The 27946-nt window shown below is 43.6% G+C and overlaps 2 protein-coding genes across 3 annotated transcripts; one reads left to right on the top strand and one right to left on the bottom strand.

Annotated features, from left to right (window-relative positions):
• Positions 1–157: 157 nt before the first annotated feature.
• LOC147317084 (histone-lysine N-methyltransferase SETD1B-A-like) lies at positions 158–8797 on the top strand. Its single transcript, XM_086313722.1, has 18 exons — positions 158–235; positions 470–622; positions 715–819; positions 922–1192; positions 1280–1392; positions 1541–2542; positions 2668–3417; positions 3545–3661; positions 3743–3803; positions 3889–4085; positions 4265–4379; positions 4467–4862; positions 5068–6084; positions 6248–6414; positions 6496–6621; positions 7319–7438; positions 7629–7766; positions 7872–8797. The coding sequence occupies exons 2-18, from the start codon at positions 485–487 to the stop codon at positions 8043–8045; spliced, it is 5007 nt and encodes a 1668-aa protein (XP_086169848.1). The 5' UTR covers positions 158–235; positions 470–484; the 3' UTR covers positions 8046–8797.
• Positions 8192–19987, bottom strand: hpdb (4-hydroxyphenylpyruvate dioxygenase b). 2 transcript variants are annotated; one of them, XM_086313732.1, is made up of 14 exons: positions 19864–19987; positions 15950–15976; positions 15754–15816; positions 15409–15513; positions 15173–15215; positions 14665–14747; positions 14487–14576; positions 14269–14372; positions 14080–14157; positions 9770–9932; positions 9566–9637; positions 9355–9477; positions 9009–9125; positions 8192–8915 (listed from the first exon to the last, which is right to left on the bottom strand). In XM_086313732.1, the coding sequence occupies exons 1-14, from the start codon at positions 19972–19974 to the stop codon at positions 8805–8807; spliced, it is 1290 nt and encodes a 429-aa protein (XP_086169858.1). In that variant the 5' UTR covers positions 19975–19987; the 3' UTR covers positions 8192–8804. The 2 variants fall into 2 exon arrangements, with proteins under 2 accessions (XP_086169858.1, XP_086169859.1); XM_086313733.1 differs by lacking the exon at positions 19864–19987 and adding an exon at positions 16137–16243.
• Between the last annotated feature and the right edge of the window lie 7959 nt (positions 19988–27946).

Genomic DNA, 27946 nt, shown 5'->3' with positions numbered 1-27946 from the left:
CAGTCTTTGGATTATTAATGTCTAATAAAGGTCCCAAAGGTGCCTATATATACACCTCACCTGTTAACCCACCTTAGGTGTTCTTCCGCCTTGTTCAGGATCTATTTTTTCCTCTCCGTCGACTGGCGGATGGATCATTATCCAACCTTAGCGACGATCCGTGAAAACACAGAAAAATAAATCCCAGCTGTTTTTCCACAATGTTGCTCCTTCAAAGGATACAACTTTGGCACAGGTAAGCAAGATTTAAAGAAACAAATCTTTTGTGAGACTAACCTTTGAGTATTTCTGTGTTTCCTACCACCACCTGTTATCTTTTTTCCCGAGGATAAGGTTACAGGTGATGCTCTCCATCACCTGTTGGGGTGTGTTAACCTCTCGCGGAGCAGCAATGTAGCTAGCTGACAGTGTGGCACAAAACGAGCAAACTGGAAGTAACTGTTGTTGTTTGTTTGGGGTTTTTTTTAAGGTTTTGACGAATGTAATGGAAAGCGAAAAACAAAGTACTGAGAGCGAGAGACAGCCTCTACACTGGAGAAGTTTCAAGCTGGTTATAGATCCTGCGCTGACGAACGGGCTGTACAAAGTGTACCGTTATGATGGACAATACTTTAACCTGCCGGTGAGCACCTGTCCGCCTCTCCACATAGGTGATGTCAGCACATGTATTATATCTATTATAATAATAATGATAACGAGGGTCTTCTCTGCCAGGTTGAGGACCTAGGTCTACTTCCTGTGATCACAGTCAGGGATCCGCGCATCTGCCGCCTGTGGAGCAGGTGTATCAAGACTGACTTCGTGGTTCCCAAATTTAAGGTAACTGTTAAAACGACTGTAATAATACAGACATCCTATTTTAAATAATCGTGCTTTAAAAACAACTAATAGCCCATTTCTTGTTTTCCCGTGTGTCTCCAGATTGATGAGTGGTACGTGGCTCCCGTTCCTCCAAAAGAAGTGACATTTTCTAAGCTCAACGACAACGTGAATGAGACTTTCTTGACTGATATGTGCAAAAAATATGGGAACATGGAAGAAGTGGAGATATTTTACAATCCCCCAAACAAGAAGCATTTAGGTATCGCAAAGGTCACATTTGATACAGTAAGGGCTGCAAGAGACGCTGTCCAGCACCTGCATGAGACATCAGTGATGGGAAATATTATTCATGTGGAACTTGATCCAAAGGGTAAACTTTACTTTTTCTCTGTGTGTGTGCTGAGGTGTAAATGTAAGTGTTGAATATGCTGATTAACTAGAATGTGCTCCTCCTCAGGGGAAAATAGAGCTCGATATCTCCAGCTCTTGTTAAGTGGGCTGTATACGCCTTGGACGTTGCCGGTGGGCAGCAGCGAACGGGCTCTTCAGGGCTTAGTTGACAGTTTGCTGGTGAACATTTAAATTTATTAAAAGCTGCTCATAATGATTTGACCCATGAAAAGATTTTATCTTTAATATTTGTATTACAGCTGTTAAATATGAATGTATTTGTTAATTGTTTTCCCCTTTTTTTTACTTCATTATCAACATCTTGCAGGGAAGCTCGGCCACACAGCAGCTGGGAAATGTCTGCAGCCCCACCAGCATTGCTACGCCCCTCTCTCTGGACACAGCCTACTCCAGTATTTGTCAAGACACACCTTGCAGCTTTGGGCTTACACCACGTTCTCAGGGAACCCCCCGGACTCCCTGCTTGCCTGCGACTCCTCTCTCCTCCCACGACTCTTGCTATTCCAGTCTTCAGGCGACTCCCGTCCTCCAAGGGGAACCCTCTGCCTATAGTGTTCACAAACCTTTAAGACAAGAGCTTTGCCATCGTAGACGACAGCACAGGGGACTTAGCCACGTCTCAAATGTTAGCATCATTCTGAAGCAGTTCCAGCCACAGCCACCACATCCCCTCTTAACCAAAACACAAACTAGCAGCCAGCAGCTTGCATTGTGGAGTCCCAGTGCACAAACCTCTTCTAACAATAGTGACGAGGCTCCCTTTAGTCTCACCTCCCCTTTTCAGGAGACTGAAGATGTGGTTAACACAAGTTATGCATCTTCACCTCTGAATGGCAACTCTCGCGACATCCTGACTGTTGATCTCTCAGCTGACCTGCAAACTAGAACAGCTTCTCCATTTGATAACCACCAGCCAGAGGCAGCTGTTTCAAGTCTAGACTCCCGAATTGAAAGTTTGCTGATAAACAGCCAGATCACTGACCCCTTATGCTTTCATGGAAAGACCTCTGAGACCGATCCATCCTCTCAAGAGAGCCCGGCTTCACCTGGCTCACCTCTTAAGGTCTCTTCCTCGGATGACTCACAGTTTTGTACCCCACTGTCTTGTGAATCCCCCACAAGTGGCCACCAGTACTCCCACAATGATGCTGTGGATGAAAATGAGGAGGACGAAACTACTCGAGCTGTTTCATTTCTTACAAGAAGTTCCCAGTCTCCCTGTCCGTCTGATGTTGCTTATTCAGAAAACTTAACACACATAAACAATGAAGAAGATCCAGAGAGGGTCCAGCCATCGTCAGGCCCAAAGGTAATCTATCTGGATATATTGCAGTGATAATAAAGGTAGAATTTACCCTATTGTTACTATGTAAAAATGTTAATGGTGTGATATTAATCAGCCACTCAAATTATTATTGTTTCTGTCTTATTCAGGAACACTGTGCAGCACATCAGGAGAAGAAATCCTCAAATAACAGACAGTTTGAAGCTGTGACACCAGCAGAAGACCTCTCTCTGCCCGATCCTCCATCCGGTTGTTCTTCCAGTTCCACCACTCAGCAACTTACCCTGAAAGCTCTCCCAACTGTTACAGCTGGATTCCCCCAACCCTCAGCACCCCCTTTCCTTTTCCCCATTCCTCGATTTCCCCCCTCTCTTCCACCTGTTCCACCTCGCCTGCCAGATGGCACCATCCCGATCCCTCCTCCAGGATGGATGCCACCTCTGGGCCACAAAGCTGCCATCCACATTCCTCCTCCCCCCATTCCACCTCGTACTCCAATTCCTCCTCCACCAACTTTCCTGAGACCCCCTCCACCTTTGATAGCGCCACCCTCTGTTCCACCTCCTGTGCACATGTTCCCTTTACCCATACAGCCAGGGTGTCCTTTGGATAAGGGGAATCCTCCAAGGCATGGCGGTCCACCGTTGCCATTCCCTCCTCCTCCTCCTCCACCTCTCTGGCCTGCACCTCCTTTTCCAAGGTTTAACCCCTTTGTGCCACCACCACTCTACCCACCTGTGCAGGCAAATCCCCACAAGATCACGACAGAAAAAGTTTTAGATATCCTCATGGATGAACTGAAGTCAATCATAAAGAAGGACATTACACGTAGAATGATTGAAGGGGTCGCTTTCAAGGCATTTGAAGACTGGTGGGAGTGTCAGGAGAAGAAGGCAAAGGTAAAACCTTTTTCACATACTTTATTGTCTCTTATAGTGGGCACATTAACAAAACATTTTGCATGTCTTTTAATGGGAGTAGTTGTTTGGAGCCAGTGGGTCTTATAACTCAGTTGATTCATTTAAGATACAAGAGTCTCCTCTGAAATGTGGAGCGGCAAGAGTGGAAGACAGGAACAAATTCCTAAATCCCCTCAGTAACATTGGTGGGCAGAGCAGAAAACCACCACTGCCATCCTTCAAGGTAATCTGTTTTGGAGAGATTTTTGAAACACAGCTGGTTTTGACTGCCAAGTGATGCCTAAATAAAGAAATTTCCACGCAGGTAAAAAGGAAAAGATCAGACGAGACAGGAAATGACTCCGGTTCTGCTCTCAATCATTCTGGTCAGTGCGATTAATTCAAATTTCAGTGTGTATTAACTTTCTGTGCCAGACTGTCGCTTTAACTGATTCTAACTTGTTGCATTAGAGGTGAAGAAAGGGGACGACATAGTGAGAGTGGCGTCTGAGAGAGGCAAACGCAGACACGCAAGACCACTGGATCTGGACAGTGATGATGATGATGATGGTGATGCTGGGGAAGAAGATAAGATACTTCAAGATGAAGAAGCGATACCAGACAAAGTGAAGGCTTTTGTGCTGGATGAGGATGAGCCGCACATCCTGGTAAATGAAGAGACAGAAAAGAAAAAAGAAATAGCAAATAAGAAATTGAGAAAAATGCCGTGAGGTCAATATTTTAGTCTGGTGCCTTTACTTTTTCAGTTGTTAGTCTTAAAATTAAAATTTTAACTAAAAAGTTTAAACTTCTGGAGACAGCATTACATAACTGGTGCTCTGATTAGTCTGACAGAGATGCTCATGGTGATGACGAAGAAGATGATGATGGCAGTAATCATACTGCGGAAGAAAATAGTCCGATGGAGGATCGATGTGACGGAGAGCAGTGCTTAGACAGCGGTATGTTAAAATCTCATACAACACTGAACACTCATTAAAAATCACATATCTTAACATTGAACAGTGTGGCTTCTTTTTCAAATGTAGAGGTTTTTTCAGAGGATAGCGAGCACACGTCGGACTGCGAAACTTCAGATTCGCTCTCCTCGGTGGGCTTTGAGGACACGTTGTCTGACCTTACCACTGAAGGTGAAGACGCCGAGGAGGACAGCGAGGACGCCGGGAGTGAAGAGTGTATAGTTATATCATCAGATGAGGACTCAGTGGAGCACGAGCCCCCTCTTACCCCCTCAGCCCCACTGACCCCTGGTGCTCAGCTGGATCTGGACCAGCAGGGCTGGTCAGAACTGTTCCCAAGGCAGGAAACGGAGGAGGACCAGTACACATCGTGCCACGAAGACAACTGCGACTTCGATGCTATGATGGAGCTCCATACCAGCGACCCCCAGGACCTGCTGCCCCCATCACCTCTAGGACTATCAGGTTACATGTCCTTGTAAAGCAATAGATCTGTTAAGTTAGTGTCATCAGGTTAATCAAAAGTGGTTTAATTGTCACTCATGTAAAAATATCTTGTAATACTCCCTGAATTTCCAGTGTGCTACAAATTAACAGAACTACACAAGAGTAAGTTGTGTATCAGGTTTTCAAATAATTATGTATGAAAATTCCTTGTTAATCTGTATAGCAGTGGAGCCATGCCTTGATATGGAGATGGAAAGCCCTGATTGGACAGTGGAGTCTCCAGAGAACATAAAAAGCCTGAGGCCTCCCACTCCTACTGGCCGTTTGGTGGACAGTGACCCTGACATCCTTTTAAAAAGCAGACCATCATCTCCTGCTGCAGAGGAGGAGGAACGACCACCAACACCAGGCAAGGGAATAGTGGCAGGACTGGAAAGTGAGAATTCAGAGGAAGTCCTCTCCCCAGCAAGCGATGGACTCGCTCAGCCTCCCTCTGATCTCCTCATGGCATCATACCCATTATGCCAGGAGATGCCTAAGACTCCTGGCAGAGATGAAAGAGGTATGTGGACTCATTGTAGCTCAGGCAGAGCTCCTGCAACACCTGGAAGAGGGACCGCAGATTTAGAATTTAGCACAGTGAGCCCGCCCCTTAGCAGCCCACCACTTATCCCACTCTTGCCCAGCAGTCCATACATCACAGCCCCAAAGACTCCAGGAAGAGACATTATCCTGCCCAGAAGATCAATAGTCCACAAAAGGAAATCCAAGGTGGCGGCAACGTCAGTGCCTCTGTCATGTAATAATATTTTCAGAGTTTCCCCCATCACAGTGTCCTCGCCATTCAGCGTCTCTGACTCTTCATGTGACAGCGTTGATGGAAGGGATGTCCAGATCCGTTCAGGTGTGAGAGCAAAGCCTCTACAGGGACTGGAGAACATGCCTGAGCTGTTGGACAAAGAGAAAATCTTACTGAGGCTAAACCGATGGAGGAGGCTGAAGAAGAGAAGGCGGGCCCGTCACTGGGAGAGATCACTTAAAAGAATCAGTCCGTTGTTCTCTCAACGTCATCCTCACAGGTGGCGTTCACCCTACGAAGAGAGGAAAATCCTTCATAGCATTTGGAAGGACGGCTTGGATGAAGAAGATGTAAGGTTTCTGCAGTGCACCTATGAAAGGCTGCAGGTGCAGGATAATGGCTGTGGGTGGCTCAGTGACACCCTCTGGATGCCTCATCCTCATATCCTTACAGACAGTGTTTTATGTTGAAATGATTCTTTATATTGTGGGAAACAGTTAAGTTGTTTTTAAGTCATACTTAGAATGTTTTTTTGTTTTGTTTTTTCTGATGAAGCTGCTCTTTGCATATTACTCTGCTGTTCACATCCTTAACTGCTGCTCACTGACTAAGGTCCTTACAGAGAAGAATGAGGAGCACAGATCCTGGCAGCCGCACCACAGAACAGGCTCTGCTCGAAGTGAAGGTTTTTACAAAATCAGCAGGAAGGATAAAATGAGGTATCTGCACAACACGCGGCTGGCTGCGGAGCTTCCGTCTACAAGCGCTCAGGTATTAAAGGAGGACAGAAGGTGAGGATTTCTGTGTCCAGTTTAATATTTATCTATTTAATGTTGAGACATTTTTCATCAGGGAACGTGCATTCCAGCCCAGCAACCCACTTCACTGCGAGCTGGGTCTGACTTCAGGTGTGAACAGCGCCGGCTGCTGTCCTCTTTCAGCTGTGACAGTGACCTGGTCAAGTTCAACCAACTCAAGGTTAGCAGGAAGTTAGTGACAATCAGCAGACTACTGTAAAAGCCCAGTTTGAAAGAAGTCTACAGTGGAGTCTAAAACTGAGTTTACCGTTAGGTTTTTATTTGGGCAGACAAGAAATCAGAACATTAGTTCTGCACTCTAAAAAAAGAAAGAAATAATTTCACACTTATTGTATGTTTTTTAACTTTGTTAAGTCTTGAGCCACTTCTCCTTTCTTTATATTTTGCTGGGAATATGGGAAATAGGTGCAGAGATTTATTGAAACATATGCAAACATATATGGAAAGATGAGCACACTGAAAAACAGGATCAACTGAATCTTTTAGGTCCCGTGTCAGGTTCTTGTTGGATTTTTTCCTGTTTCTTCTTTCATCAGTTTTAAATAGTTTAACTTTAAATAAGGTGCAGCTTCTTCTTTTGCACTCTACTGATGGCTGTAGAACCGATGGCAACAAAGTGCCTAAAATACAATTTAAACCAAACAAATAAAAAAAATCCTCTGAAAATGGTCAAGCACAAGGATTGTACTGAAAGTGACTGAAAAACCAGCCAGTATCCAAATAAAAAATTGACTTTACTATTCATTAGCTTTCAAATTCACAAAGCAAAATATAGAGTAATGAGGGTGACTCGAGATTTTTGCACAGCACTGTCTCATTTGAGCGACAGTCCAAACCCGTGCTATATCGTCTGTCAGTTCCGAAGGAAGAGGATTCGTTTCAGCAGGAGTTACATCCACGAGTGGGGCCTGTTTGCCATGGAGCCTATTGCTGCAGACGAGATGGTGATTGAGTATGTGGGCCAAATCATCCGACAGGTAATTCTGATGCAAACTAACATGCACTTTTAAACAAACCCCTTTTCCCCTGATTGTTTCTCTAAATTAGTCCACCGGTCCACTGGGGGCCTCGGGTCGTGCTGGGTGGTTTCCATCCATGCGTGTAGAGTAACTGTGATAAACAACCCTCGCATAGATGGAAAGCCACATCTGTTTTCTTTCTCCTCAGGTCATTGCTGACATGAGGGAGCAGAGATACGAGGAGGAGGGCATTGGAAGCAGCTATTTGTTTCGGGTGGATCAGGACACCATCATTGATGCTACCAAATGTGGGAACTTAGCCAGGTTTATCAACCACAGCTGCAATGTGAGTAAAAACCAGCGGTGCTGTGGTTAGAGATGAAAGTGATTCCACATAAAGTATTCCCATTAAAAGGTTTGTGGGGTTTATTTATTTATTTTTGTCTTACAGCCTAACTGCTACGCAAAGATCATCACAGTGGAGTCTCAGAAGAAGATAGTCATATACTCCCGCCAGCCTATAAACATCAATGAAGAGATTACATATGACTACAAGTTTCCTATTGAGGAAACAAAGATCCCTTGTTTGTGTGGGGCAGACGGCTGCAGAGGCTCCTTGAACTAATCACCTGTTAAGTGGCCTGATTAGGTAAAGAGAAAAAGTGGCAACCTAAACCAGAGGTATCAAAAAGCAATTTTTAATACTGTTCAGCAACTATTCAGCATTTTGGAAGCCGTAGAAGAGCTCATGAAAGAACTGCAGACATGTGGTACTCAGTGAATAATGGTTTAATACTAAGCTGCCATAAACAATATATAAATCAGGACCGGAACAAACACTTGGGACTCACAGAGAGTTATCACAGTTTATGAGAAAAACTAACAAAAACCAAGAGTGGTCTCTTTTAAACAGGAGGGGAAAATCACATTCTAGACTTCATGCTAAATCTCCAACTTCTGTTGACCTCGCCGTCTAAAAGTTAACAAAGTGTATAGTTAAATGTTTTCATTTATGAGAGCTCGGATAACGTTTTGCTTGAGTCAAGCTTGTGTTAATAAAAATGGTTTTCCTGTTGATGTTTTATACAAACTGGAAGCACTGCATTGTGATTTAAAGTGGATGTTGTACTCATGTCATTTTTGCAAGCATCAGGAAAAATGATAAAGACATAAAATGAACAATTAAATGTAAAAAAAAACAAAACCAAAAAACAAACATGCAACACATAAAAAAATAAGGAAAACCATAAGTATACGTGCTTTGTGTATTTCTCTGAAGATGAGACATTTTCAGGCATAAGGATGTTTATTAAAGCATTCGTTTTATACTAAGTTGATGGATATAGCATGTTTTCTGAACCCCTAAATTAATGCATCACCCAGTTCACATCTTGTTTAAATCTCCATTTGTTGTCAGAACAGTCAGATTGCCTCTAGCGTGCTGGTCTGCTTCAATAGCCTCAAAAAGAGACTTGAAGTTTCCTGCACCAAAGCCCTGTGGATGAGAACATGTTTTTTTTGTTTAATAACATGTTAAATATACTGTAGAGTACATTTCCACTGCTTGTTTAGCCAGTGGTGCCCTCACCTGGTGATTGTGTCTCTGAATGACTTCCAAGAACACAGTGGGGCGATCCTGGACCGGCTTAGTGAAGATTTGAAGTAGGTAGCCATTGTCATCGTAGTCCACCAAGATCTTTAGTTCCTGGGTAACGGTGAGGACATAAAACAATATTTTGTCAATTTGAAGGGATTTTTTTGGTTAATTATGAAGACAAAATGTGTTTTATGCACCTTTAGTCTTTAAAAAAATATGATTAGAGTGAACTGAGTCAACATGTTCTACGATTTAAAAAAGGCCACTGTGTTTGGCTACGTAAGGATCACAAATCATCACTCTTTCAGCTTTGTTAATTTAGGGTTTTAGCTCTGACCTGCAGGACATCAAGGTCCTCTGAGATTTTGACCTTTGAGTGTTTCAGCTTCTCTCTCAGCTGGTCGTAGTAGGTCTCAGGCACAGACATGAACTCCATCCCGCGCTCCTTCAGGTTACGGATCTGCAAACAAGGTAATTAACATTACAGTTAAGCTGCTGTTATAACTCAGCCTGTTGCAGAGGTAAGCAGGGTGTTTTAGTTGCCATACTGTAGTAATGATATCTGAAGTGTTCATGGCGATATGCTGCACTCCTGGACCTCCATAGTACTCCACATATTCCTGTAAGTCAATAATGTTCTTATTAGTCCACATACCACATGGTTAATGTTTGTTCATTTGAATACTTCAACTCTGGTTTTAATCTGGTAACCCAGATGTTTAATTAAAGTAGATAAACTGTAAGCAACATGCCTGGATTTGAGACTTTCTCTTCCCCATCGCAGGCTCATTGATGGGCATTTTCACGGTCTCCTCGTAGTTTGCCACGACGATTGAGCGCAGGGCGCTGAATTCTGTCTGAAGCTGCTTGTCGTCCACGGACCAGAAGCGGTGAAAGAGAAGGTTTCTCTGATACCTGTTAAATGAAGAAACACAGATTAGGAGCCACTGTGGCACAAATACTCTTGAAGTTGCTCTCATAGTGTCATATGCACAGTAAAGAAACACGTTTCTTCACATGGCAAACAAAAGAAAATACACACACACACACACACACACATATATATATATATGCTGGGTGTTTTTTATATATATATAAACACCCAGCACGCCCCTGCGGGCGGTTTATCCTTCAAGCTCGGGTCCTCTACCAGAGGCCTGGGAGCTTGAGGGTCCTGCGCAGTATCTTAGCTGTTCCCAGGACTGCGCTCTTCTGGACAGAGATCTCCGATGTTATTCCCGGGATCTGCTGGAGCCACTCGCCTAGCTTGGGAGTCACCGCACCTAGTGCTCCGATTACCACGGGGACCACCGTTACCTTCACCCTCCACATCCTCTCGAGCTCTTCTCTGAGCCCTTGGTATTTCTCCAGCTTCTCGTGTTCCTTCTTCCTGATATTGCTGTCATTCGGAACCGCTACATCGATCACTACGGCCGTCTTCTTCTGTTTGTCTACCACCACTATGTCCGGTTGGTTAGCCACCACCATTTTGTCCGTCTGTATCTGGAAGTCCCACAGGATCTTAGCTCGGTCATTCTCCACCACCCTTGGGGGCATCTCCCATTTTGACCTCGGGACTTCCAGGTTATACTCGGCACAGATGTTCCTGTACACTATGCCGGCCACTTGGTTATGGCGTTCCATGTATGCCTTGCCTGCTAGCATCTTGCACCCTGCTGCTATGTGCTGGATTGTCTCTGGGGCATCTTTACACAGCCTGCACCTGGGGTCTTGCCTGGTGTGATAGACCCCAGCCTCTATGGATCTTGTGCTCAGAGCTTGTTCTTGTGCTGCCATGATTAGTGCCTCTGTGCTGTCTTTCAGTCCAGCTTTGTCCAGCCACTGGTAGGATTTCTGGATATCAGCCACCTCCTCTATCTGCCGGTGGTACATACCGTGCAGGGGCCTGTCCTTCCATGATGGTTCCTCGTCTCCCTCCTCTTTCTTGGGTTTCTGCTGCCTGAGGTATTCACTGAGCACTCGGTCAGTTGGGGCCATCTTCCCAATGTATTCTTGGATGTTCGTTGTCTCATCCTGGACTGTGGTGCTGACACTCACCAGTCCCCGGCCCCCTTCCTTCCGCTTAGCGTACAGCCTCAGGGTGCTGGACTTGGGGTGAAACCCTCCATGCATGGTAAGGAGCTTTCTTGTCTTTATGTCAGTGGCTTCTATCTCCTCCTTTGGCCAGCCTATTACCCCAGCAGGGTACCTGATCACGGGTAGGGCGTACGTGTTGATGGCCCGGATCTTGTTCTTACCATTCAGCTGACTCCTCAGGACTTGCCTGACCCTCTGCAGGTACTTGGTGGTTGCAGCTTTTCTAGCGGCCTCTTCATGGTTCCCATTTGCCTGCGGGATCCCCAAGTACTTGTAACTGTCCTCTATGTCTGCAATGTTGCCTTCTGGTAGTTCAATCCCCTCAGTTCTGACTACCTTCCCTCTCTTTGTTACCATCCGGCTACACTTCTCCAGTCCGAACGACATTCCAATGTCATTGCTGTATAGCCTGGTAGTGTGGATCAGTGAATCGATGTCTCGTTCACTCTTGGCATACAGCTTGATGTCATCCATGTACAGGAGGTGGCTGACAACTGCTCCGTTCCGTAGTCGGTATCCGTAGCCAGTCTTGTTAATGATCTCACTGAGGGGGTTCAGGCCTATGCAGAACAGCAGTGGGGACAGAGCATCTCCTTGGTAGATCCCGCACTTGATGGTGACTTGTGCTATGGGCTTGGAGTTGGCCTCTAGTGTTGTACGCCACATCCCCATTGAGTTCCTGATGAAGGCTCTTAGGGTCCCATTGATCTTGTACAATTCTAGGCATTCCAGTATCCAGCTGTGGGGCATTGAGTCATAGGCCTTCTTGTAATCAATCCAGGCAGTGCACAGGTTGGTCAGTCTGGTCTTGCAGTCTCGGCTGATTGTTCTGTCTACCAGTAGCTGGTGTTTTGCGCCTCTGGTATTCTTGCCAATTCCTTTCTGTGTCCTGCTCATGTATTGACCCATGTGCCTGTTCATCTTAGCCGATATGATGCCTGACAGGAGCTTCCATGTAGTACTGAGGCAGGTTATTGGTCGGTAGTTGGAGGGGACCGGTCCCTTCTTGGGGTCCTTGGGGATCAGGACCGTCCGGCCTTCAGTTAGCCATTCCGGGTGTCTCTCGTTAACTAGCAGCTGGTTCATTTGTGCTGCCAGACGCTCGTGGAGTGCAGTCAGCTTCTTCAGCCAGTAGGCGTGAACCATGTCGGGCCCTGGTGCTGTCCAACTCTTCATACTGGAGACCCTTTCTTGGATATCTGCCACTGTGATGGTTACTGGACCCTGTTCAGGGAGGTCGCTGTGGTCTGCCCTCAGATCCTCTAGCCACTGAGCATTGCCGTTATGGGTTGCATCCTTCTCCCATATGCTCTTCCAGTATTGCTCCGTCTCCAGCCTTGGTGGTGCTGTTCTCTTATTGTTCCCTTGCCACTGAGAGTACACCTTTGCTGGTTCTGTGGAGAACAGCTGGTTTATTCTCCTGCCTTCTATCTCTCTGGTGTACCTCCTCAAGCGGCTGGCCAAGGCTGTGAGTCTTTGCTTGGCAGTTTCCAAGGCCTCAGGTATGGACAGCTTGCTGTATTTCTTAGGCACCTTATTTGTCTTACCTTTCTGCAACTCCGTTAGTTGGCTAACCTCCCTCCGTGCTACTTTGATCTTGCCCTCTAGCCTCCTTCTCCATGGAGGGTACTGCCCCTTGTCGCTGTTCAACTTGTAGCCAAGCATCTCACTGATCACTGCTGCCGTATTGTAGATCAGCTTGTTAGTGTCGGTAATCGTGGTTGTAGGTATTGCCCGTAGTGCTGCATTAACATCATCTAGCAGACCTTCTGAGGGTACTTCACGTAATCTTGGTAACCGGCTACGGGGGATCCAGGTTTCAAGCTTGGCCATGATCCTATTTTTCAGGTCAGTTCCTCTCCCACTCAACGATCCTTCTCCTATCGCACTTGGGGCTATGTACCCAATCTCGGGTGGGGGTGATGATATCGCCCCCCTGACCTGGCGTCCTGACTCCTCCTTGCCGTAGCATTTGTGTTGTACCTCGTCAATCTCTAGCTGTGAGAGCAGTCCCTTCTTTCGAATGTTGGAACACTGAGCTACTAGTTGTTTCGCCGTCATTGTGGATGTTGGGTATCGAAGAATCCATAGGTCCCTCATCCTATTCATGTAGCCCCTTCCGCCGGGGTTACTTGCGTAGTAGCATTCCAACAACGCCCTGTTTTCGTCTCTTGCCCACCGATGCCTTCTTGTTATATATATATATATATATATATATATATATATGGAGAGAGAGTGAGAGAGAGAGAAATATAGCCTCATATATTATATTAAAAGAACCAGAGCTGCAAAAGCAATGTACATATTAATGCAATTTACATTTATAGTGATACCCTGGGCTTCATACACCACAGACACCACATTAACTAAATTTGAGGGGTTACATTTTTGGCCTGTAAAAACATCAGTGACTGACATTTTTATGAGCCAGAAAAAAATTGGTTCTTCACATCTGAAAACCGCCAGCCAGTGTAACACGCCTCTTCAGAGGTTAAACCAATGAGCTTGCTCATTTAGAGAACTGCCTTACTTCCAACAATGCAGTAAAAAAAACAAAAAAAACAAAACAAGATCCAGATGTGGAAAGCCCACTTAATGCAAAGTCATGCTGATCCCAAGTCATGCCAAAAAAACTGAGTTATGTAAGAATCAGACACCCTTTAACTCCGCCCCTCATTCACCCTCTGGCTTGTGTTTCTGCAGAACACATGGCAAAAGTTGGCCTTCGAGGATTTTTGCTCGACAAACCCTCTTAGATGTGGATAACTGACGGGGCATATTTTAACCCGAAGCACAATCTTTTTCTAAACCTAACCAACTAAAAACAAGGAAATATTCTAGGACATATTCAAGCCTCCCTACATCTTCTGCAGTTTTTTTCGTCCCAACACAGAGGCTTTTAGTTGTATTTATATGGTACATTGCTATTTCACACTCTCTACAAGAACTAGCTGCAAGTCCTCACCATTCCACTGCTGAAACCATCTCATCATCTGGTTGGTTTCCTACAACGTGATCGATAAAGTCCAGGTTTCCACTTGGGCTGCACGGAGGGGAAAAACAAACAAATAATTCAGTCAGCTGTGATTCAGACAGAAATACACATTATCAGTTTACAAAAACATCACATCCGGAATAATTTCTGTTTACTCACAGTTTGTCGAGTAAGGGGTCCTTGAACAGAGGAGGATGGAACCCAGGCAGAAACAATCCACTGTATCCTGTCCTCTCCACAAATGTGTGAGTGGTGTCACCATACTGAAGGAAACAAAAGCAAATCCAAAATCCTGGATTTTCTGATGTTTCCAACTTTTTTCATAAATCCCTGAATCATGGTATCTAAAATATTCACTATAAATATACAACACTTACAGTTTGCAGCACAGCCAGCCTGACTTTACCATATTTGTCCTCCAGAGTGTAGGGTTCCTTTATAATGACTGCCCCTCGCGCCCGGGCTTTCTGTTTGGGAAATAATGTTAATTATGGAAGCAATAGCTTTTTCAGTTACTAACATGATGCATCTGTAAAATAAAAGCTGAACCATTACCTGCACGAGAAAGTCACAGTCCTCCACTGTAAATGCAATGTCCTTCACTCCGTCCCCATGCTTAACCAAATGATCCCCCATCTCTGAAAACATGACAAGAACAGACATTTTCTTCAGCTTAAATGAACATATGATTCACAGGTTTCTTAAAACTCTTTTACATTTTTGTGATTTATAATGAATGTGTACTAAAAGGGATTGTTTCGAGTGGGACTTTCACCAAAGCATATCAAGATAATATGTTTTCAACAATTTCTTCTTTCCTTGCTTATTCAAATTGATCATAGGGGTCAGTCATGGCGCCGATATTCTTACCACAGACTAGTCTAAATATATTTTATAGACATGGAACTGCAAAAAGTCTGGCAAAAGAAAGAATGCACAAAATAGTATAGTAGTATATATATCTAAAAATGTAACAGAAGTGTAGACATGTTACAAATGAACCTGTTAAAGTCAAAAGTAATTGTGACCACTACAGGAACCCAGCTCCTTATCAGTGCTGTACCTTTGTTTCCAGGATTGAGGGCGGATGAGAACACGTAAATGATCTGTGAAATACAGAGTGAACACATCGACATGATTAAACTCCTGCCTCTGTGCATCTTTAGCTTTCACTTGAGTCTAGGTGTATTTTGTTACAATTAACATCACTCAACAAATCTACACATTGTAAGAAAACATTTTTAGGTGCTTTAAACTGATTTCCCCTCTTGTGGGCTGCGGGCACTGAGTGCTCTTTACCTTGCCTTGTTTGACTACATGTGACACCACTTCACGACTGCCCGTCTCCAAACCTTGGTAAGCCACAGGCTCAAATCCAAGCTTGTTGCAGTAATACGATGCAGCCTGTTGGAGACAAACAAAAACGTGAGCAAAGAGGGAACCGATTCACAGTCTGCTGAAACTGGGCATGTTTGCAGCAGACTGGCTTTAGCGCCATCTCCTGGTGACGAATTTTGATGGTGTTTGTGCAGCAGGGGTTCTGGGAGGTGGGAAAATGAGTGTTCTGTGTGCTGCGTTCCCTCCACCCCTTTGGATGACCAATAAAACAGCTAAAAGAAAAGTAGAAAGCTGGAACTAACTTACCTGCTTTGCATTTCCAACCCAGAATGTTAAGTGATCAAAGCAGAGGAATCTGCCCTGCTCATGCTGAAGACAAAAAGAAATAACAAAAATCAGTCACATATGCAAGTTTAAAAAAAAATCTAATAATACCAAAACCAGCTTGCAGTCAATGATTAAATCATCTCTGCAGTGCAACACACACGAATCAGTTATTTACCTTCTCGCCTTTGTCTGTGTATGTTGTCTGCAATTAAAAGTAACACACCAAAACTTACTACTTACAGAAAAAGAACTGCTTTTTTGGCATAACCAATATTATCTCCATGCAAACACAAATTCTCAGAGCGACCTGAGATAGGAGAAAGAAGCCATTTGAGAGGATTCATCAGCGAAGAGCAACTCACCATCTTTGCTGGAGGTGATGAGACCTGACAGTCCGAATGAAATCTGTGGCGAACGTCTGAATTTAAAAGCCGGGCAGGAAGTGTTTAAACCCACTCCCACCAATGGGGTGGAGAGATTGGAGGAGGAGAGCGTGCTGATGCTTTGTGCACTTTTGCTGTTATGCAATGATTACTTGGGGGAAAAATCCCTTCAAAACTTTAAAGATGTCATTAAAAGAAACAAAAACAAAACTCATTATCACCTTATTCACTGACTGATGCTGCTCAGTATGAGAGACGACGGCTAGACCCATCCAGAGATGTGCAGAAAATGTAATTTTGCTTGTGTTGTGAGTTGCTCTGTATGAGAATGCGTTTTTGCATCCAAACATTATTCTTCAAAAAAGGAAACACAAAAACGAATTGTCCACACAGGTTTTGAATTACAACTGCATTTTTTAAGGACAAGAAGGACCTAGGAACATATGTTAGTGTTTAGCGGCAAGAGGAGGCTCACGCATCCCGAACTCTCATTGGCTCAAAGGGTTTATGCTGAGTGAACCCTCATGTGCTTGAAAATACCCTCAACCCCCCATCCCATCAATCATCCTCCTTCACGTGCAGTTTTCTACTGATCTTAAAACTATTTCATTATCATTAAAAATCTAATTGACCCGAACTCAGTCGTGGTGCATGTAATGTTTTCACAGAAGGTGCAAATGATCTCAGAGCAAATGGGACCTGCATAGGAATGAGTCAGACTGTGCAAGTTTATTATATGACAATGTTCATCACAAAAGAAAAGAAAAGATAATGAAAAAATAGAGGATGTTTTAATGAGATTAAAGACTCCATATGATACAAATCGACGGGCCTCAGTGTGAAGAGCAGACAAAACAGCTCTTAAAGGCAGAACCAATCGCATTCAAGTATCCTGCATCAAATCTAAAGGATCCTGCTGAAAGAACTACAAATGCGGTGCATGTATGATAGATCCTGTCAGTTATCCCTAAATCCTGCACTGCATCCAGATGAGCTGTTGAGCCTGTGACCCCGAGCACAAACAGCACAGCTGAGGTTTCTCTGCACTAAACATCAACTAAATGGCCCAAAGAAGCAAAGAGCAACCTGTCAATGCAAAAAAGCTACATTCAGAGTGTGTATAGTACACAGACGTGCACACAAGCACTATAATTAAATGCATGTCATCCTCGTGTATTTCACAGAGGAACATATCTAGTCTAATCGTCTGTCAAACAGCAGATTTGTTAGTCATCTGTTGAAGCTCTATTTTCCAGTAACGGCTCACTAATCACTAATGAGAAACTCAAAGCCAGCCCTCAGTGTTCCAGCTGTCCCCGAAGATCGTTGTTTTTCATGCTGTTACCAAGAGGCTTAATGTTGTCAAGGGATGCAGCGACACACATGCAGACCAAGGAACATAACACGTGTGATCAAATAATTGTAGCTGCATTACACAACTACTACTATTGCATGATTTAATAGTGTGACATGGGAGGGGTAGAGTATGTGCTGTTCAACCGAGTTGCGCTCCTCGAATTATTATAGTAGCTCAGTTCAAAGGAGGCGGACAAGCCTGAAAATAACAATGAGTGATTCTTTCTCTGAGAAAAATCCAGAAATACTGGTGAACAGTGAACAACAGGAGCAACAGGAGCAACCACAGAACAATGCTGCTGCAGCAGAGGAGCATGCCTGTTCTCTCAATCCAGATGATAAGTGTTTGGAGGACAATGCACCTGCAGAAAAGGAGTCGCAAGGAAAGATGCAGTCTGTTTTCCAACAGGTACGTCACCAGATCAGATCACAAGTGGGTGTGCGACTCCCAAAGAGCAGCATACTGGAGCTAGTGCAAAAAGTCAAAGAAATGGAGCTCGCACAGGTGAGCGTCGAAGCTGATGGTGAGGAGGCGAGTGGTGAAGAGGGAAAACAAGTGCTGAAACATGAGCGCAAAAATGAGATCTGTCTGAAGGAGGAGGAGGAGATGTGTACAACGTTTGAGGAAAAGCTCGAGGCCAGAACAAAGGCCTTAAAGGATGAGTTTCAAGTTCAGATTTCAGGGGTGCGCACTGAACTGCAGGCCTACACTGACCAGGCTCTGAAAGACTTGGAGTCTAAGATGCAAAGCTGGCAGGCCAACAGTCAGCAACAGGCACAGTCCAAAGAACAGGAGAGCAAAAGTCCAGACAAGAAGCAGAAACCTTCACCAGCTCCTTCTATGGGGTCCAGAAGAGGAAGGGTCCTGACTCGGACCATGACCACCATCATCCCTAAAACCTGTCCTCCTGTCGTGATTGGCCCACGTGCCAAATCAGAGACACTGAGCTCCTTTAAGTGTGAGTGCTCTCGATTTCCTCCTAAAGACCCAGTTCTTTCTTTATTAGGAAACAGAGCCTGCCAGAGCCACAAACCTCTCCCCCCAGCTCGGCCCCAAATGCATCAGCGTAAAAGGTCCATCCAGGCAAAGGCTAAACCGGGAAAATGACTCATCAAAATCGTATTCATTCATGCAGCACAAATGTTACTGCTACTGTCTGTTACCTTTAACCTGTTATACCACTGCAGCACTGTATAATGAAATCTGAGTGAAATCTGTAACCATGACTATTAAAATAATAAAGCATCTTCTGAAAGCTTCAAAGGAGATATCCTACTTAGATCAGAATCAGCTCAAACACTTCTGTGTCATCATTTATCCTACAGTTACACAGCTGTAGCAGTTTCAACAAAAACCTTTTTGGGAATGTGAACTATTTCTGAACTTCTTTAGAGGAGAAACTATGCAAGGATCCAAACCATGATGTCTGCATTCCTCAAAATATTTTAACACAGAACAGAGTTGGGCTATAAAATATATAAAGATAGCACTCCATAATACGGCCTGTCATTAAGGGTGTAATGTCCCCAGATTTAAAATAAAGTTTCAAAGTAACTTTTGTGAAATTGTGGATTTAAATCACCTAAAAATATTGGTCAGAAATTTGAAGAACTGAATAACTTCAGTGTATTTTAGTCAAAAAACAGTTTTTCCTCACTTTACATTATAAACACGCGTTACTTTTGAGGGCTAAAATAAAAGCCTCATTCAAAAAGTACAACAAACAAAACAAAAACTTGGGGAAAGTAAGCTGCCTTTTTACAGAGCCTCCAAAAATTCATACTATCACTTAAAGGTACAATACGTATCCACACTAGATGTCAGTAGATGTCAGCTGTGTTCCAAAACGTCGGCTGCATCCTTCGGTAGGACCCGGCCTTCGAAGGCTGAGAAGGCCGGAAGTGCAAGGCTGTGAAATGGGACGGTCTAGCCTTCAGATTTGGGTCACCGCTGTGTCGGTGGAGTTTAATAAACTCGGCCGTCTGCTCCTTGCTATCTAAAATATAACAGGACACTTGCATAAATTCTCGACCGTGAAAATATGTTAAATGTTTATTTTGTGACCCAGAAAGATTAACAACATTAATTTTAAAACTCAGTAGCGGCCGCCATTGTTGGCAGCTGAAATTTGGCTGGGCCGCGCTATGAATTCTGGGATATGGTGGGCCACGAAGGACACACCCGACCCATCCTTCAAATTCGGGGAAATGAAGGACACATTTGTCGGCCGCATTTGAAGGAGTCGACGAATTGGGACAGCCTTCGTCGCCTGGCTGTGACGTAATCGGCCTTCAAATGCGGCCTCCGGAGGATGCAGCCGTTGTTTTGGGACACAGATATAGTACGCACCGTACGTAGTACGCGTAGTACGCGTAGTTCAAGCGTGCAGACCCCCAGTTGGGACACAGCCGACCCATCCTTCAAATTCGGGGAAATGAAGGATGCATTTGTCGGCCGCATTTGAAGGATTCGACGAATTGGGACAGTCTTCGTCGCCTGGCTGTGACGTAATCGGCCTTCAAATGCGGACTCTGAAGGATGCAGCCGACGTTTTGGGACACGTGGATAATCTTAGCTACAGTGGCTGCTGTAGGACAAACATGTTCATGTGTAGTGAGTGTACGCTCTCAGGCTGCTGTTTACCTCAGCTGTCAGTATGTATCTACCTCTACTCTGGAGGAGGCTGTAAAATGTTGTGAAGGGAGTCTGATACGAGTTGTGAAACTGAGGTGAGTTGCTGAAGACATCCTGGACTTTTTTGTTGGTAAATGCTGCTGTTTGCTACTGTTAGTTAACTGTCTGAGGTGGAGCTAACATTTTTCTTATTTGGACACCTTTATCAGAGATAATTTCTTGGACATTCGAGCCAAATATTAGCTGCCATTATGCTAGCTTACAACCAGCTGCTGTTGTTGTCATTGTCAACTGTCTGGAGATGGGAGGGCTGCACAACTTATCTGGTGACCAGATGTAATTGTGACAATATCTGGAATAAATGAGCATATTTATGTATGTTTTAATGTGTAAGAGGCCTGACTTCATTTCAGGAAATGAGGCTTGATATGATATAGCTCCTTCAAGCCATAGGAGCTTTGTGATCTTTATATTAAGAGTAACCTGTAAGGTTTACTACGTATGAAGCCGTTCTCTAGTCACATACAAAAAACTCGAATAGATGGAATGACCACTGTGTTCAAGATGGTGGGGCTACATGTCAAACATGTAAAAAGTTTACATTGTACAGACTCTTTTTTGCATATACTGTATTTTCATTTTCCACATTTCAGTAAATCACCGCACCTAATTTACAGTGAAGTACTGTGGTAAGGAGAAAATTACATACAATGAGAGGACAAGTTAACCACAAAAATGATGTAGTTCAGTTTTTAAAAAGTACCTTACATTTGCATCTTTGTGGACATCATGTTGCTCTGACCAGAGATTTTTGTGACCGTTATACTCTTCTTCAAATAATTGTCAGTGTACTTTTATTTTAGATCCGGGCCATATTATAAAGTGCTGCTTGTTTGAAATAATGCTTACTTTCATGCACCAGCTTTGGTTTCAGGGTCTGCTTTAGAACTGTTCCGCCCTCTGGTGGTGAGATTACTTACAGCAGACAGGACTGTTGATATCTGCAGGTAAAGATAATATACTACTACTACTTGTGGCTTCTCCTCCAATGCTGGCCATGAACCGTTTGAACACTTTAAATTCATACACTGTATGTGTTTGTTCACTTTTGCTTGTTCACTTTTCATCTGTGTAAAATAAATTAAACAACTTTCTTTGAAGTCTCAGTTTTAATGTCAGTACACGTCCAAAAACTGGATTTTCCACTATAATTAATAGCCTTGACAAGTGAATTTAAATATAATAATGAAGATCAACAATCACTCACTTCACACATAATGTTTATTGAATTATGAGCGGATCCCTTGACCAGGACACAAGGAGCAACATTCATACGTGCCTTTAATTGTACACCCTATATGTGTAGGTCAGTTTCAGTAAAGGCTTAAAAAAGCCCTACCCTATAATCATCATTAAATTAGTACTTGAGAACTTTCAGTTAAAACTATAACGGTCATGGCCTGTGTTTTGGTGATTCTACACTTTGACCAACAGATGGCAGGAGTTCATGTATTTGGGCTCAGATGAACACAGCTTAGCAGACAAGAAATTAAGCAGTTTTATATTTTGGTGTAAGTGGAAGCAGTGGTGAAATAACATAAACTGTATGCTTTTACTGAATGGCTAAATGAGTACTTATGATAATATATTTTTAAGGTGTCAGAGTGGTGTAGTGGTAAGACCCTAGGTTTGAATCCACCGGGCAGCTGTCTGGCTGAGTGATACTGGTTATTGCTTGGAGATTTTTAGGTAAGTACAGTCAGGAAAGGTTTAATGTGAAAAGTCTGGGTACTCCATTAAGGCACTATAACGTAATATCCAGATATGACGATTTTGTACAGTATTCTACGTAAAATTATGCGCAGAGAAAGGACAATTTACTAAAAAAACTGCTTGGAGTTAACCAACAAGTTCTCATCTTCTTTGTCGACACCTTGTCACCGGTGTTGGTCTGGCCAGAGATTTTTATCAACATTGTGTCTGATGACTTCTTGTGTGGTTCATCCATACCCTGTAATGATTTGGATGTCATATTGAGCCAGCAGCATTGACCCAAATTATTCTGACTACACCTCCATGAGGAAAAGATCTGTTCCACTAGATCCAGGATTGGAAGGAGTGGAAGGAACTCCTTTCATGCGCAGCAAACCACACCTGTTCACTCTTGCCTCAATAGACATCAACGCAAACAATGACATCATTTGGCAAATCTGGTCTAACTAAAGGTCTGTTGTGTTCTGGTATAAGTGGTATATAAAGCGTATTTAGGAAGGCCAGTGGAAGCTGAGTGGAAGATGTACGAGTAGGCAGTAATAAGAAGTATCGGAGATTGAAGAAAATCTGCTTATATTTGCAGCTAACACCCACTAATGACAATGTCACTCTTTGTGTTAGCTTCACCTGAAACCACATGTGATGGGACCATGTAAGTCTGGAAAATCAAAAAAAAACCCAAAATACAATCCCTGTGCACATCAATGGATTACCCGGAAACACTGCCACTGCAGCTCCTTAACTCTGTCACTACTCTTGTCCAGGGGCACCTTTGTAGAATAGCTTCATCGTCACTTGAAGCTGAATTTAAATAAAGCTGAGTAAACTAATACTCTTGTTGTTTATGACTGCACTCCGTCCCATCCCCTCCAACTGGTCGCTGCAGATGGCAAAGTCTGGTCATGTCATGGTCATCTGGCCATGCTGCAAACTTCCTGTTCTTGCTGCCAACATGATTTTGCACATGAGAAATATGCTCTATCACTTCATAATCCTTACACGTCTTAAATTGTGTTGTAATTTTGTGGCTATTTACCTATGCAGTACTTGCTGAATAGTTTTGAACTGCTTCTCCCTGTTCCTCTAGCTAAGAGTGTTCCTCTATTTGCATAATTGGTAGTGATTGTGCTCTAAATTTGGAGTGTACACACATTTCAATAGATTTTGATAGTGGATTTTTTTCACATAGGACCCGTCAAACTATAAAAGGAAATTCTGTGATTCTGATTTGTAGAAAAATCAACTCATGTTTTTTTTTTTTTTTTATTAGCAAGCCGTGTGCAAGTGGTTACTGGAGACCTGAGCACCTGAGTGCTTCCAGCAGCTGAACTGGCACTGGGACCAGCCAGTGACAGGAGATGTATTTAGCTGCGAAGCAGGCACAGGAGCAGTGCCCCTTAAAGCAGGCCTTTCACAGTGGACGGGATAGAGAAAGATGTGAAGAGGACCTTTGTGTTTCAGGGACGATGAGTCCTGAGCGACCATATCCGGAGGGGGCGAGGGCCCAGCACATTCAGGTCTGGCCAAACCACGCTGCCCTCGGAAGCAGCATCTCGCCCCTAACGATATCCACCAGCGGCACAGCTCATTATGATGCACAGTGCAGCAGGTCTGGTCTTCCCTAGGAAATATGCATCGGTGGATGAAACAGTTTTCAGGTCTGTTAGGCAATATTTCCTATGATAGGAAGAAAGATAAATCACACATTTTCATAGTTGAATAAAAACCTCTCATTCACTCGCTCAGATCCAATCGGGTGGCGTGAACATGTCCCTGAGCCGATATGAATAACAATGGCAAGAAGGTGGCGTTGGAGGAGATCCATTTGTAAACCCTGGTTTCCTAACCACCTCTTGAAATGTGCCAAAAGATAACAACATTACACTGAGAACACCAGTCTCATGTAAATGCTGTATTTTTCTGGGCCGTTGTTCTCAGGATTTGGACAATTAAAGCGAGGGGGCCACTTTCAGGTTAAACTAGACAGATTACTGAGAGAAGCTGATTTCAATAGCGATCCCTGGGCAGACGTGGTAGCAATTTACAGTTGTCGCTGGTGTGTATTGGAGCTGTTCTCAGGCGGCCCCTTGTGTGAGGTACGATTAGACATGTTATACCTCATTATTCGTGAGAGCGTTTGGATAAGATTCGGGGTAATCTGACTCTTTTTCCGAGGTCTGTGCAATACCAGCCGTTGCTATCAGCACGCTTTCAAAAAGAAGGAAAGAGATATGGAGATAAATACAGCTGTGAATGCAGAAAAAATTAGAGCTATGTTTTCTTTAAAGAAAAAAACCTTCCAAAAGATCTGAGGATAAATGCTGCGAGACATGTGAACACTTTCACTAAGTTTTAGTCTAACACCTATTATCCCGTGTTTACATAAATGCTAAGCCTAGTAATTATTTTCATTACCATCACTTTAATGGTCAGCATTAAAGTGACAGCATGTTTAGAGTGGTAGCTTTGTAATTTTGTCTTTGAGCTAACAGTTTCTATGATATAGGAAGCAGGTTTTTATTTGACAGGATGTCACACTGTTGGAGTGGAAGTGTTAAATAAATGAGAAAAGGCATAAACAAAGGTATGTGCCCCAGCATTGAAACCTAGTATTAGAAGGTGGTAATGGGTGGGAGTCGTGGGGGCATGGGGGGGCTGGAGCTTCCCATGTTTCAGTGTCAGGTTGGACTAACTTGTTTTGGTGGATCAGGGGGCCTGCTGTCTAGACTGGTGCTGGTCTCATACTCGACTCAGACATGTCACAAAATAAGCCTTAATCCTGAGGACAGTTTCTCATCACAAAGCTGTCAAACCCTCACCGGGGATAAAAACAAAGTTCCTCCACTTACCGTCATGTTTCTGATTGTTTTCGAGATTATTTAAGCAAAGGCACAAAACAAACGAGCCTGAAAACAAGAGTCAACAAAATGTATTCAAGAAACATCTGCAAAGTTTGGACAACTGCGGTTCCACGCTCGTAAACATCTCATCTTTTATTTAAAGCTCTGAGGCTGGGAGAAACAAACACTACGGAGTATTTTTCACTGCTTCTGCCTGCTTCCAGTCGGTTTTATGAACTAACTGCTGCTGGGTCCAACTGAATTATGCTGTTCTCCTTGTTGTAACTTCCTTCAAGTGAGCTCTTAATGAAATGAGTCATATAGAAATAAGACTGTCACATCTAGTTAGTCATCCTTCTGCACACCTTTTGAATTATTTGTGAATGTCAGAAAAAACAGCGATAAAATGTTAGGATTTTATGCTCATTTATTCTTTGAATGCCTTTAAAACATGAATATTTATCAAAGTTGTATCATTCTAGTAGATTTTATTATAGGTGTGCGACTGATTTGATCAAATCCAACAGATAAAAGCATGCGCCCTCACAACTGTCATTAAATTGGATTAAAAACTCTGGGTAGGGAGTGGAAGCATGAGAAATTGCCCAGAGTGAAAAGTAAATCAAATTTAAATATATATACATAAATACAAAATGTGTGAAAAGCTTCAAAATTCGAAGTTCATTTGAGACTCTCACTGCTTGGAGTAAAAACTCGTAGAAAAATAACAGCTGATTCCAGAAATGTGGAGAGGACTGTTGCAAACACTCACCCTCCTCCTCTTGGACAGACAGACAGACAGACAGACAGACAGACAGACAGACAGACACACACACACACACACACACACACACACACACACACACACACACACACACACACACACACAGGAGCAATCGCAGCCCACACCTCACCACCCCCTCCCACTCTCTATTTTTCGGGCTTCACTAGCTCCATTGTGCTCCAGATTTGTAGGATTGACAGAAAAAACAAAAAGGCGAGGGACTCTCAGAGGTCATGCGGATCCTCCAGAATACAATTTTTTTTCCCCTCTCACCGGCTTCCTAATTCCCCCCCCTCAGTGCTGTGTTCTCTGTGCGGATAGCTCTACTGTATAGAGTCATCCCTAGTGCTGACTGTTTCGTGTGTGATTTGAAGAATGGGGAGCTGATTGTGTGCATTATAGTCAGCAGGTGGATGAACAGTACAGAGAAAGTAGGGTTAGCGTTGACAGCCCGTGCTATGTGTCAGGTCTCTGTTTACATGTGCATATGAACGCACTCACACACACAGTGTGGGGTGCATTTGTTGCTGCTTGGGTGGGATGGAACAGCAGGGAGATCTAAGGAAAGGGGAGCAGTTGTGCTTTGGTTCAGATGTCCCATTTGGGTGTGGCAGCTCACACTGATGACAGCACTCAGAAACTGGCACCTGTGTGAGACGCTTTAGTGTGTTTCGCTGTAAGTGTGGAGCTGCAGACTGATTGTGTGGCTGGTGTGATTACGCATTCATTCAGGTGGATAACACAAAAACATATCTCCAGCTTTATTTCTGAGCTGGGAGCTGCGCAGCTGCGTTTGTGTTGATTTCTTAACTATCATTCTGAAGCTATGAGGTCTCATTTGATCTAGATAAGACCCATCATTCAGGGATTCATTGATTCAGCAACCCATATTTAAATGATAAAACTGGCTGAATAATGAAAAGCATGTATTTATCTATCAGAGCGTGCGATTGGTTGACACAATATAGCAACATTATAACAGGGGCAGCAGACCAACATGCTTGAACTCCCTTTAAGAATACTTTAGGCGCGCTGCGACGCCCACGTCCAAACATCCCTGAACACACAAACAGGTCACACAGCCCACACAGGAACACAGAGAACATTTATGTGCAACTGTTGTTTTTGTGTTTGCGGTGTTCCCAGTGTGCTTTGGTCAGCTGGTATTCAGGGTGAGTTATCTCAAAGTGAAGCATCAGACAGGCTGTCAGGCCAACTGATCTCAATAATAACAACATGTCTCGCATTGTCCGGCACGCGTGAGTGACTCTGCTTCCACGGTCTAATTGCTACTCGTATATCTGCTGTTTTATATAAAGATGAACTAAAAAATGAATTCTTCTGTTATTACACAATAGAGTTAATGGTGCAGTGAACGCTTGTGTTATGGGTTAGATTCTGTATGCATCCGAAATACGTAAACTAGATACATAAAATCTTTTCTAATAAATCTATCAAGCTGAAGAATCATTGCATGTTTGAGCAATCTAGCGTCTGCGAGGATCTCACAAAGAACATTCTGGCATTTACTGCAAATAGGCTCCGTTTCGCCAGGATGGACAATAAATAACATATGATCTCTCACACATAAAGAAACGATGAATCATGCAGCTTTGCATTTTTTCCACACTTCACACATGTGGTTACTTTAGAACGGTGGTGCAAGATGACCCATTTCCCAAGTTTCTCACTTCAATCACCTCACAGTTTCTTCTTTAGTGTGATGGAGCATCTGCACACCCCATCCCGTGCTCCAAGAACCCCTCTGACTGCAATCTCTTGTCAGCAGGCACAAATATTGACTTGTTCGGCGGCCCCGATTTCTGCCAGGATTAGAGTCCCACTTCCCCCCTAACCCATCCCACCACCGATATTTCTAAACGGTAATTATGCCCAACAGAGCTCATTACTGTCAAATCAGAATATCCCTTAGAAGAGTCACTCAGTGGTAATGGCCACGTAATTCAGCACACAGGGTTTGGCTGTCCTAAATTTTGTTATGCATAAATTTTAGCCACTTTGACTTTAACTGAGCACACATCACTCTGAATATGTTGCTGGTTCTTTCTTCCTCGCCTTAAATAAATACTAATGTTTGAAATGAAGAAATCCTGCAGAAATCCCAGCTGAGTGCAGAATACACACTCAGGATGGCAGGTAGTTTGCATAATCCAGTTACTGTCTGGATACTGGCTGTGAATCAATAGAGATTAGAGACCTATTAGTCTGAAGGTGCAAACTGAATGCAAGGTTATTCATAACAAAAGCTTGAACCCTTTGAGATACTTAACACTGAAATAACAGGACTGACGTGAAAGTGGAGGTTAAATATTTACATTTGCTGTCAAGATTGTTCTCCTTTAAAGTGATACTTGAAAATCTACCTTTGATTTGCATGCAC

This window comes from Aulonocara sp. 'chitande type north' Nkhata Bay, linkage group LG12 (genome assembly GCF_057382095.1).
Source record: "Aulonocara sp. 'chitande type north' Nkhata Bay isolate Kocher_YH1m ecotype deep benthic linkage group LG12, A_spYH_male_GT1.1, whole genome shotgun sequence".
In the NCBI taxonomy this organism is placed as follows: Eukaryota; Metazoa; Chordata; class Actinopteri; order Cichliformes; family Cichlidae; genus Aulonocara; species Aulonocara sp. 'chitande type north' Nkhata Bay.
The sequence above is the reverse complement of the archived record's forward strand: the minus strand, read 5'-3'. Positions and strand labels throughout refer to the sequence as shown.

Coding starts and splice junctions, on each gene's coding strand:
- LOC147317084 (XM_086313722.1), top strand. CDS start 485: ATGGAAAGCGAAAAACAAAGTACTGAGAGCGAGAGACAGCCTCTACAC. Junction 2,543..2,667: donor AGCCATCGTCAGGCCCAAAG/GTAATCTATCTG, acceptor TGTCTTATTCAG/GAACACTGTGCAGCACATCA. Junction 6,085..6,247: donor CCTCTGGATGCCTCATCCTC/ATATCCTTACAG, acceptor ACTGCTGCTCAC/TGACTAAGGTCCTTACAGAG.
- hpdb (XM_086313732.1), bottom strand. CDS start 19,974: ATGCGGCCGACAAATGCATCCTTCATTTCCCCGAATTTGAAGGATGGG. Junction 14,373..14,486: donor GGCTGGCTGTGCTGCAAACT/GTAAGTGTTGTA, acceptor TGTTTCCTTCAG/TATGGTGACACCACTCACAC. Junction 9,126..9,354: donor AGGACCTTGATGTCCTGCAG/GTCAGAGCTAAA, acceptor ACCGTTACCCAG/GAACTAAAGATCTTGGTGGA.